The sequence below is a fragment of the Malaya genurostris genome, chromosome 2, assembly GCF_030247185.1.
Source record: "Malaya genurostris strain Urasoe2022 chromosome 2, Malgen_1.1, whole genome shotgun sequence".
Classification (NCBI taxonomy): Eukaryota; Metazoa; Arthropoda; class Insecta; order Diptera; family Culicidae; genus Malaya; species Malaya genurostris.
The window spans coordinates 58381524-58394059 of record NC_080571.1 but is presented as its reverse complement, the minus strand read 5'-3'; the positions used below and the strand labels follow the sequence as shown (position 1 = coordinate 58394059).

The window sequence follows — 12536 nt, the reverse complement described above, 5'->3', positions numbered from 1 at the left end:
CTGGCAGCCATTCTGATGACCGACTGCCTCACCACTGCCAGACCTCAAACGATACAACCGTATCCACTAGGATTTTTTCACATCGAAATCTTTGACCATTTCAGCGAAGGTGAAAAGGTGAAAACGCTCGGCTAACTAAGATACAGGCGACAATGTTTTGCCAAATTAGATTCGACAGCCGTCACTGAATCAATTTTGGTAGCCGTCTGGTGGTCATGGCTGCACAGGTAGCCAAAAGATCGAGCGGGTTTGAGTTTCAAAATACCCTCTCAGCAGACCGTTCTATTTTGTTGGTCTTTCAGCGCTTGTTGCACGACATATTGCACGAAATACTCGTTTAATTTGTTGGAATGGTTTGTTGTTGTTTTTTCTATTGCAAAAATAGTGTGAAAATTAAGTGTTATCTTTACATAGAAAGAAAATTAGTTGTTATTCTACAAGTAGAATTATAGTGCTTATGAAGTAGAAGTAGAAGTATAGTGCTTATGAAGTAGAAGTATTGTGCTTATGTATGTAGTGTTAGTTTAAACAAATAAGTGGAAAAAACTTCAGAAACTCTGCAGTAAAACTAGTCCAACGGGGCTCCTACTCCTCATGTTAAAAATGACTCAACAATGAACCTCTGTCTGCAGGATTTGTTGAACGAAAAAAATGGCATTCGGTTCAATGGTCTGTTTCAAAATCGACAAACGAAGGTCCCGTGTTGACCTCCCGTTGAACAATTGATTGGACTTTCATTGGACCAATGATCCAACGTATTGGACCAATGAAGGGCCAACAAACCCGGCAGACAGAGGTCCGTTGTTGAGCCATTTTTAACATGAGGAGTTGGAGCCCCGTAGGACAAGTGTTACTGCAGAATTTCTGATGTTTTTTCCACTTATTTGTTTAAACTAACAAAACATACCTGCACAATACTCCTACTTCACGTAGAATAACAACAAATTTTCTTTCTATGTAAAGGTAACACTTAATTTTCACACTATTTTTGCAAGAGAAAAAACAACAACAAACCATTCCAGCAAATTGTACGAATATTTCGTGCAATATATCGTTCAACAAGCGCTCAAAAATCAACAAAATTGAACAGCCTGCTGAGAGGGTACCAACGTATCGGCTACAGTGTAGCCATATTTACAGATTTTTTAATAACTTTAGGCTAAGAAAAAAGTATTGGTGAATGCATTTTTTTAATTATACATTAATGCTTAAAAACAATTAATTGAGCTTTGATGACAAAACACGAAATATCTCATGTTGAACGCAAAATCGAACCCATTGTTGGCGTATTACCGGATCTTTTAGTAACCGGAAAAAGGCAAATTTGGATACAAATGCTTAGTGCGACCACAGTGTACAACACAACACTTCATTCTCCTTGAAAAAGTAAACTCAACTTCGAGTATACTTTGATTCACTAAAAAGAAAAATGACTTGATGTTGATTTTAATTACACAGTGTTGCCACTATAAATATTTATTAAGATAAGGTTGACAAAAAAACAGTGAAACATTCTCTAAAAAATTTCATTTTCATTGGTGAGCTAAAATTATACATCTTATTTAACATGTTTTCTGATTTTCTTTATACTTGGTATCATTGCTCGCGTACCCTGCAAAAGTTTTTTTCTTTTCACAATGTACGGGTAGAAACATCAAAATCAGCAAATCAGAAACTGGTCCATTTTGGACCAAAAGCAAAATTATGTTTACCACGAGTGCTTTTTAACTTCCCCTCAAAACAGTTTTTCAAGTTCTTACATAATTGAAAAACGAAAGAAATCAGGCACGGATCAAAATTTTTGATAAAATATTCACAAATACAGAAATCTGGTTCACCGGATTTTCTTGAAACATTCGGAAAAATAATCTGTGAGAATTCGTTAGGATCGCTAAGGAATGAAACATTTCATTTGTAATTTTTAATAACACAACTCATAATTTTGAAGCACAACTAATGGTTAGTTTAGCAATTAAATTTCCAAAAACCTGCTTTAATCCACCTAGTTGTGTAATGATGCATTTCTCATATTACTTATATTTTCAAAAATATCAGCAGAAGATTTTGTGAAGAAATTTTTTTTCAATCTTGAATAAAATAAGGAACTTTCTTTGGGTATGAACTAACATAACCTGTTCAAAATGTAAACAGTTATGTCAAGTTGATAAGAAATTTTCTTTATTTTGCATCGTCGCACTAAATGATTAAACCCTATAGTTCTGGAACCGGAAATCGGACCCGGATGAAATTAAACAGCAATCTATGAGACTGTAGGAACTTTTTTTTGAGCCTGTTTGTGAAAATCGATCAAATCATCTCTAAGAAAACTTGGAGCTTGGAACCAGTATAGCTAAGGTCGGTTCGTTAGTAACCCGAGTAAAGTCTAACATCAAAATGAGAACAAATTGAAATCTGTTTATGATAGCAACATCAGATTGAAATCCTAATACGATATTGACTCATCAAATTTTCAATTAATATCACATTATGTTATCATTTTGCTGTTTAAAGGCAAAAGTTTTGTGATACTCAAAAAATGAAAATATTAAAATCACCAACTTAGTGAATCCATTGAAATAGAGCAAATTTCAAATGGCAGCACAAAAAAAAATAATGCTCTTCCTTTTTAACCACGATAATATTGGTGTCAAACCACACGTCTGTGAGGCATTAGATAAGTTGGCGATCATCTGTACCACGTCTGTCTGAAGCAGGTCAATCTGAACAGTGGCTTTGGCATTCCCATCTCGCTGACCGTCTGCCGTAGAAGGAATTTGATATGAGAAATATATCTGACGTCATCGATTTCCTTCTAGATACGTTAAGTATCCGATCCTGTAACAATTTTTGCGTTCAGTTTTAAAAACATGTTTCGATATTTGTAATCATACGACGTCGCGAAGTTCATTCCAAGGTTTTTAGACCATTATTTTCAGTGCATCCAAAAATCGGGGACCTGGATAGCGAATATAATCTGCTCGAAAAACCCATTCTGAAAATACTCATAACTTTTTATCTACCAGTATGAAAAAATTAATTGTTTACAAAGCTCGAACATCGAACATTGAATGTCTCAGATTTCAGAACCTAGAGCTAATTCTTAAGAATACTTTAGTGGCTTAGAGAAACCACCAAGAAAATATATGTTTAATTTGTATATTCCTAAGTAATCCACAAACTATGTCGGAGACACGCTTCAAAACAATTCTCATTCCTAGTTATATGCTAGATACGATCAGAAGTATTTTATCAATCATCTAATTGATCTTTGAACTTTAATACACTTTTCCAAAGAAACCGTCTAACTAAATCTTCATAATTTTGAGTCACAGGACTAATTCTGCATCAAATGATCGTAAATTATAAGTCTACACAAAACTAAAAATTTACTGAAGAGATTCTGGTTCTATCTCGTCAGAAGCGAGATAATCGTTCATTGTCCCAATTAGTCGAAAAAACAAATGATCTGGGATACCTTTTCGCCGGATTCCTAATTCACGTTCCCTGTGTTGTAGGAGACTTCACTGTAAAACGTTCGGTCTTCAGAGCCTCTAAATTCATATTTCAAAGTGATTACATGTGCGAGTTGTGTGAGATCAAGTAGATAACTCAATTTAATGTTATAATATTTGAATGCTACAGCTTTGGATATGAGACGGACAAAGATAACATTTTTATACTTTTCTCAAATAGCCACACTGCTATTCATGGTGGATGCGGGATGGAAACAACGCAACGAGCGTGCATTGACAGAAACTACCTGCATACAATTTTGTGAAACAACATTGCTTATCATATAACCGAACATTTTCCGTCTCCTTATAGCTAGAACTTACAGTCCATAGCAATCACCTAGAGTTCGCATTCTAAATCACCTAAGTTCGAAACCGAATTCTTCTCCGCGGTAGTGTGTGGGAGGATTGCATGAAATCTTTTTTCTTGCTTTCGACTAATATGAAGATTGCATAAAATCTTTTTTCTTGCTTGCGAGTAATATCGCCTAAATGTATACTATCCCGGACCTGTTTTGGCTGTTCTATTTTTATGCTAGTGACGTGTCATTTCGAGAAAATCTACATCATATTAAGTTTTCAATGTGCTTTCACTGGGAGCAAAACTAGTTTTCAGTTTGATGTCACACAGCATTTTTTTTGCTTTCGATTTTGATCTTTCAACCGTTAAAACGACCAAAACGATAGCAAATTAAGTTATCGATATATACGAACAGCACAACATCAAATTAGGCCAAATCTAGAAGAATTTTACTCTTCGTCGTTCTAAATGACGACGTGAAATTCAAAAGCTACCTATAGGACTACAAGATTTTTTATTTCATGAGTGACATTTTTTGACACATACTCATACACATACACACACCTTCACATACATTGCTCAGCTCGATGAACTGTGTCGAATGATATAGAACACTTGGCCTTTCGGGTTAATTTCCACTGGTCAATTTTTTAAGTGATTGTATAAAATTTCTATATGAGAAAGGCAATAAGTGCACTTCTATTGAAAAGCATCTTTATCATGATCTTGCAATAACACTAACAAGTAGGTACAAATTGAATAAAAGGATAAGAAACTTTCATATTTTTCACCTGGCAACCTTACACGCTATATGAAATCGAACAAAGCACGCTGTGAATGGAGCAAAGCCGCACGTACCAGTTCTGTATCGTCATTTTTTTTCGATTATAGAGGTTTTAACATTGTTGTCATTCACCTCTATGCCCATTCCCCTGCATCGTAATTTTGAATTTGAATGTTTTGACACTCCTCGCCCTATAATTTCGGAACCGGAAGTCGGATCAAGATGGAATTGCACAGTATATTTAAAGACAATGAGAGCTATAATTTGAATCATGAATCGTAAAAAACGGCTTAACCGTTGCTGAGAAATCGCCGGGAGTTCCGTTTTTGGACATTTTCTTCACTATTATCGGTGCTTTCGGAAGCGGAAACCGGGGACTAGTAGTCTCAAAGTAGATTTATATAGTCACTAACCAATAAGATCTATCAACTAGATCAATTTAGAAGTAAGTTTTATAAAAATGTGCACCTCGTTTCGCCATCGCTTGTGAAAAAATACTCATGAAAATGAAAATTTTCACTAATCGCACTGTAATATTGGAACCGGAAGTCGGATCTGGATCAACTTTCCGGGGACTTTTTAAAGAATTTTAAGACCTTTTATTTGCTTCTTAGTTTGTGAAAATCGGTTAAGAAATTTCCGAGAAAATTGATAGCGTTTTTTTTTTTCATAAATTCTCACATATTTACTTGAAATTCCGGAACCGAAAGTTGGATCCATATGAAACTCAGGAAGTATGTATGGGACCTCAAGACCTTTCATTTAAATCCAAGTTTGTGAAAATCGGTTCAGCCATCTCTGAAAAAATTGAGTGACATTATTTGTCACATACACACGTACACAGGCATTTTGTGATCTCGACGAACTGAGTCGAATGGTATATGACACTCGGACTTCCGGGCCTCGGTTCAAAACCGATTTCACAGTGATTGCATAAACTTTCTATATGAGAGACATTCGCTTTCGCTGTGGTTTTTGTTGCGTCGTCTATATTGTGTGTTGTTAACAGCTTGTAAAATGTTATCACGTATGCCACTAATTTAAAATTACAAAAGCGGAAGTTAAAAATGCTACAGAATTGTTAAAAGTGATTTCATTCGTTATTACTCATGTAATTAAATCTCGAGCGACAAACAAGACAACCACAGTGTAATTCCAATATTGAAATATTTTCATGTGGAAGATGTGATCAAATTGCGGCTATATTTTGTGAACTACTAGTTTACGAGCTTATACAAGAAAGTTTCAGCATTTAGTACAGATATTATAAAGATTTATGTTAGAAAAGAAGTCGCAAACAAGATTTATTCTGAAAATGCCTTTGTCAGTATTCAATTTTGGTTAAGATATGAATTTTTTTTATTTAAGATATTTTTATTCAGGCCTATTTGCGTACAAGCTTTACGTGGCCGAATTAGCCGATTTTTTAAATAAACAATTTTTCGAAGTGGATCTCGTTGTCACTCTTTTTCTAGGAGGAGAAGAGCTTCCATTTCCCTCCTGCGAGGGTTGAGGGGCACTTTGTTCGTGGCTCGTCTCGTCATCCATTGCCTCATCGGTTGTATTGTTGTTGGTGTCCGTCTTCGTTTCGTTTTCCTTGTTGTTCGTAGTCTTGAGCTCGTTGCTAGTTGCTTTAGATGCGCCTTGTTGTACATTGGTTGCTCTTGTTGGTTGGTTTAATGGTAAAACAGGAGTACTACCCTCACTAGTTTTCGTTGTTGAACGGTTGACCTTGTCTTTGGTTGAAGATGTCTTTTTCGCAGTTTCAGTGCAAGGTTTACCGTAGTGTGCAGGTTGTTCACAAAACTGACATGTAACCAGCTGATTTTCATAGGTAATCAACGTTTTACACGGACGTGTCCCACTTTGATCACAAATGATGTAAGATGGAATTGCCTTACGTAGTTGCATACGCACAACTCGCACGCCATTCCGGATGCCGGGGAAAAAATTCCGCCATACTTCCCGTTCGATGGAAAGGATTTCACCGTACTGCGACATATTCTCCCGAACGTACTGATCGGTGGCCTGCGGGGGGAGGTCATGCACGCGTACTTCTATGGCATTGTCCACCATGTGCACAGGGAAATTCAGTGTATTCAAAGTTATCACACTCAACACTGTGCACCTCGTTGTTAACCGAAGCGAATGCAATTGCATCGCTTTCACGTTTAAACATAATGTACACACAGTTAGACGCCTTGTTGAATTGAATCTCACTTACATTATTAGCGTCTAGATGCATTCGTTCTTTAAGTAAGATTTCAATTTCATTTGCTGCTGGTCTAACTTTGCAACGCTTGAAATCAATACAAATTGTATTCGGTCTTGCAGGCCAAGTTTCAGGCTTTGTTAAATCGTATTTGCCCATTCCGTACACTCTATTGTTCACTGGCGTATTGTCTTTGTTTCTGTTGTTTCGACCGTAAACGATTTTCCACTGCGTCAAGTGAGATGCGAGCACGAACTGATTAAGATATGATGATCATTCAATACCAGCTGAAGCAAAGATTTATTGGTGTTGAGTATTTTTTTCGAAATAAAATACTTGCCTCTTATAGCTTCCCCCCTTCTCGAATAGATTGAAGAATTCGATCAGTATTACAATAAGTAACAAATTATGTAAATTTTTAATTTAATGCGAAATCAGAACTCACAATTCGAGAGCTATATGCTAGCTAGCACATTACCCGCCGGATGAAAAAGTGTTGCTAAGACTCGAATTTACCAACCTAGACAAAACCATGCGCATCTCCTACGCGTCGTAATTCTTTCGATAAATAGATGATCCCTAGTTAAATACATTGTCCCGGGTTGGCGGTTCAATGCATAAGGCACTGGTCTTACAAACCAGTTGTCGTATGTTTGAGCCCCGACCTGGAAGGATTCGTAGTGTCAACAGAATCGTAGCACCAGCCATGCAATGGTTCTGTACACTCTGAATCGGCCGCGAAATCTGTTGAAACAGAAGGTCAAATTCCACTACTGGAATGTGATACCAAGGCTTTGCTTAGTTAAATACATACACCCCTTTCAAAGTGCAAATAAAGTGGTGTAATGAATGCTCAAGTACGTCTCCAACATCAGGTATTAAGGAGTGTATAGCGGCCCTTACACGAGCATTAAAAATGTCATTTTAAATGATGACTAACAAATGATATATTTCAAAATTGTTAGAAATCTCGTCATTAGTGCACCATTACACGTTCATTAAAATGATATTATTTTTTAGTAATGACATTTTTAATGACTCGTGTAAGGGCCGCTTATCGAAAATAAGCTATCAGAGCTATCCGAGCATACATTTGTGTTGTACGCATGTATTTGTGATGGTTTTTTATGCTCAGATCACAGCATGCTGTGCGTTTGGCTGTCAGTCGTTTGTTTACTTGTTCGTGCGGTTGAAATTCTGCGTTTTAAAAATTTCGTTTCGTGGTTAAGTGAGAAGGGCGCAACTATGCGAAAACTGGCGGAGCGGTTTGGAATTTATCATGCCAGTGTTAGAACCATCATTAATAAGTTTGGAGAACACTATTCTTTGGATGAGCTACCAGGAGGAGGCAGGAAACCCGGTCCTTCCAATTCGAAACTGGACCAGAAAGTGGTATCTTCATCCATGAAGAACAAATTAATTTTAATACGTGATTTGGCGTGAGTGTCGGAATGATCCAACGTATCAAGAGGCGAAATCACCTGAAGACCTACAAGAAGCAGAAAATCTCGAAACAAAGTGTAGAACAGAAAAAGCGAGCAGCAACAAAGGCCCGGAAATTGCATTCGCGTCTTTTGCAGTGTCCGGATGCATGCGTTTTGATGGACGATGAGACTTATATAAAGGAGGACTCAAAAACCCTTTCAGGTCCACAATACTTTAGTATCGTCGTTGGGGAGAATGTGAGCGATGCGGACAGGTCGATTCAAGTGGAGAAATTCGGTCGAAAGGTACTGGTATGGTAAGCAATATGTTCCTGTGGTTTGAAATCAACCATTTTTTACACTACCGGATATATAAAGGCAGAAATCTATCGATCTGAGTGTCTCCAGAAGACATTGCTGCCTTTATTTAAGAAGCATAGTACACCTCCAATGTTTTGGCCGAATTTAGCGTCGGCTCACTATGTCAAAACACTCTCAATTGGCTTGCTCAAATAGGTATAAATTTCAATCCACCAAATTGCCCTCAGATTCGACCCATCGAACGTTACTGGGCACTCGTGAAAAGGGTCTTCAAGAAGACTGGTAAGGCAGCTGGGAACATGCAGGAGTTCAAAAAAATGCAACACTTGATGAAGAGCGTTCGATCAGAAGTTCGAAAATTCGTGAAAAAATAATTTAAATTTCATCCGGTTTTCATTATGCTCAAGTTTAACCTCGTACAATAAAGGATCAAGTTTTAGTTTGAATAAAATATCGTTTTTTATCATAATTTGAAAGACAAATTTGTGGATAGCTTATTTTCGATACACTCCTTACATCACGATTTTATGATTTTTGTAGCATAACAAGCGAAGTTGAACAAGAAACTTCTTTTGCCGGGCGAGTAATGCATCTGAGGTGGTAGCCCTATTGAAAAGTGACATCGAAGATTGTTGTACTGCAGAATATGCGTGACTCAAGAAAATGAGTTTGAACATACCTACATTGATCATTCTGACAACGTAGCCCCAGGTGAATTCAGAGATCTGACATCTCAGGTTTACAGATTTTTGAAAAAAAATTACCTGGCACCATTGATTAAATTTGGAATTTGATTTGGATTTCTGTATGATTTCCAAATGCAACCAGAAATCTGGCAAAAATCAAAAATTTATCTGGAATTGTCTGGGTCTACTATATACAAGAAAATTTTTGCCGGGCTTCATTTTCAGTGAGTAAAAAAAACGAAAACAAGGTCTCCCTACCTATCGTATAGAGGAAAAACCGTAAAGATCTAACGAGATCTGACAAAATCTAGGAAAATTTGAAAAATCTGGGAAAATTTGGAAAATCTGGCAAAAGATCTGGTTAGTTTGAGTGTCTGGCGAAACGAGAAAAATCTGGCATTTCCCAGACAAATCTGGCAACCTGGCAACGCTGAATGCAACAACCGATCCAGTTAGAAACCTCGGTTTAAAATTTGTAATTAGGTTGTATTTGATATATCACCGGCACCGTAAATGAATAGAAAAAAAAGCGTTTTGAGGAATGGCCCAAATACAATAAAAAAATTTCCACATATCAATTTACTTGCTTTATCTACTAGTGACAAGCTCGGACCATTCTAGAGATGTTGGTAACCACTGGAGCTTATGAAGTATGTTTTTAAACGTGGAAAGGTGGGTTTTCCCGAGTTCTAGAATTACTCCAATTAGTGCTCACCAGATTCGCGCATTTGGAGCTGTTCTTCAAATCAAAAAATAATCATTCATTTGATTCTATTCTTCCAATATAGGACATGAATCAGTTTCTAGCACCTATCAAACTATTCTTACCTTCGTTGAGATTTGCTGTTGGTGCAGCTGTTGGCATAACCGGAGTCGGATATCTTCGTATTATGGATGGACTCGGAGCCCTCCATGTTCTCGGTTCCGGTGGCACTCATTGCGATCGGTTCTGAGCTAATCCCGTCTAATTAATTTCGTTCTCACTTTGTTATTCCACAATTTGCCATCGATTGATACACTAGGATCTTCACATTCACTTATGTAATAGTTCTTTTCGAGCACTTCGGCACTTCACACACAAGTGGCCATCTTTTATATTTTCGTTTGTTCCGTTCACCAGATGTATACTAGAATATTCACCCAATTTCCTATGGTTTCACCATTACTGGAAAAAAAATGTAATTGAAATTCAATGTTCAATGAGATACAGTTGCTATCCCGCGAAGATCGGTATCACGAATGCTATCGAACGGTTTTTGTGTGGTTCATTTATATGTACAGCACCCGAAGAGCCGTATCGAATATCAGCTGAGCTCACAATTTGATCTCGCACTACTTCCAACTAACGCTGGAATATGTTTAATCCTGTCAAGCTAAGCAAATCTGTTCCGAGGATTATTATTTCTAACGCAGCGAAAAGATTTCCTGTCCAATCTCAACGACCGACGGTGACAGAGTGAGCAATCGCCGAACCTGAAATCCAGCCCGAAGCGCACTTACCAACTCGGACTCGGAGCGGAATAACAGTCGAACTGGGAAAGGTTACGCATAGTTTAGTGCGCTCTGGATCCATCGTACACAGGCCATCCGCCAGCGGAGTCACATTTTTAGCCGCGTGAGCTACGGCTCCGTAACCGAATCGATTTCTGTTATGCCGGCACAACACGCGGCCTGCGCTTCGAGCCGATATCGGCTGGGTGTGTGGTGAACCTTATGTACTTTGCAGCCTAGAGTTACAAAACGTTGTCACAATCACAGTGAGGGTGTTTTGGATGGATTTTTTTGTTTGTTTGTTTGCTCCTTTTTCGAGCATGCCGCCACGCCTGGGGTATGTGGCATCCGTCGGAAACTTTAGCTGGTCTCTACTTCGGTAACAGGCGGACTCCCACGTCTAATCGTGAAGGGGCGCGTTTTTTTTTTCACTCAAGACTTGTTCCAGCTAACATGAGATCTTGTCGTCTGGAAGGCTAAGATCCACGAGGTCGTGGCATCGGTAATATGTTTTTTTTGTTGTTGAATCCTTTCAGACTCATTCGCCCTCACCAACGAACAAAAGTTGTTGTTTGACATTCAAGACGACAACAACAACAACAACCAAAACAATAAAAGCGAATGATAATCATTGACACTAGAAAAGGTAAATGAAAGAAAAATCAATACGGACCTCTATAGCTATGTGATTGATGACCGATTCTTGGAAAGTAGGTAAATTACAGAAAGAGCATGATAATTATTGATATTGTCTTCTGACAAAAATAGACGAATTTCGCTCTTACTCAAACAAACGCTCGAAGTACAATCTCCGTTTTGCAATTAATTTTACGGACATGGAGACTTTGTCAGAAAAAAAAAAACATTTTCCCTTGTATGATTTACACAGTTGTTTGGAACAAGTGTGTACTAGCTTGAATATCTGTTCTCTGTGTTTAAAGTATAGCACATTTTTCTTTAAAAAAATTCTACCCATGTAGTAAACATTGTTCTTGCATTGCATTTCCTAACTTAACTTCTCATTTTTCACAGTAGTAGATTCGTTCGGCACGTCAGTATAGACATTGCACTTCGATGCAAAACAAAAGTTGTCTGCAAATAGCAGATTCTTAATCGGCTTAACGGTTCAAATTGAACTGCCGATTTTTGCATTAGGCAGTTCAATTTGAACTGCTATGCACTGATAAGTCAAAGACGAAACGTAAACATAATTAAAAACGGTTATGTGCCCAGCCACAAAATTTGGCTAACCGCTGAATGACCATATTTAAATGTTAAGTGCCAAGAAATTATCTACCAAATAAAAAATATTATGGTCATTTCATAATTTGGCGTGTATTTTATTTAAATTTCATATCAGTTCGCTTCCAAAACACAAACTTTGGCGTACCTCAGGGCTCTCACCTGGGGCCTTTTCTTTTTATTTCACACATAAACGACATTTCCTTCATACTCAAAAATCTAAATGTGCTTATATATGCAGACGACATGAAACTCTTCATTGAAATTAATAAAAACAACGATGTAATATTCCAGAACGAAATCAATCTATTCTACACTAGCTGACCCGTCGAACTTCGTCTCGCCTGAAATCATTTTTTTTTAATTTATGTTTTCGGACAGCAGAGTTGTCAAACGTTAATGTTTCTTTTTATTATTTTACTGGTTACTTGGCTTACAATAAACGAATTACGACAAATTCATATCCAACACATCAACTTCGTCCCGAAGAAGAAATATCATCAAGAATTAAACAAATGCACCGATTGCCATCTCATCCTTCGAGTCAGTGTATTGAACAGAGA

The 12536-nt window shown here is 37.5% G+C and overlaps 1 protein-coding gene across 4 annotated transcripts in view; it reads right to left on the bottom strand.

The window, feature by feature from the left end:
• Window positions 1-10706, bottom strand: part of LOC131432814 (period circadian protein) — a 35531-nt gene extending 24825 nt beyond the window's left edge. For 3 of the 4 annotated variants that reach the window (XM_058599341.1, XM_058599346.1, XM_058599343.1), the window contains exon 1: window positions 10069-10703. In XM_058599341.1, the coding sequence (XP_058455324.1) occupies window positions 10069-10178 (110 nt within the window). In that variant the 5' untranslated portion in view covers window positions 10179-10703. Of the gene's footprint in view, window positions 1-10068 lie in introns of all 4 variants that reach the window. The other variant, XM_058599342.1, reaches the window with a different exon arrangement.
• Between the last annotated feature and the right edge of the window lie 1830 nt (window positions 10707-12536).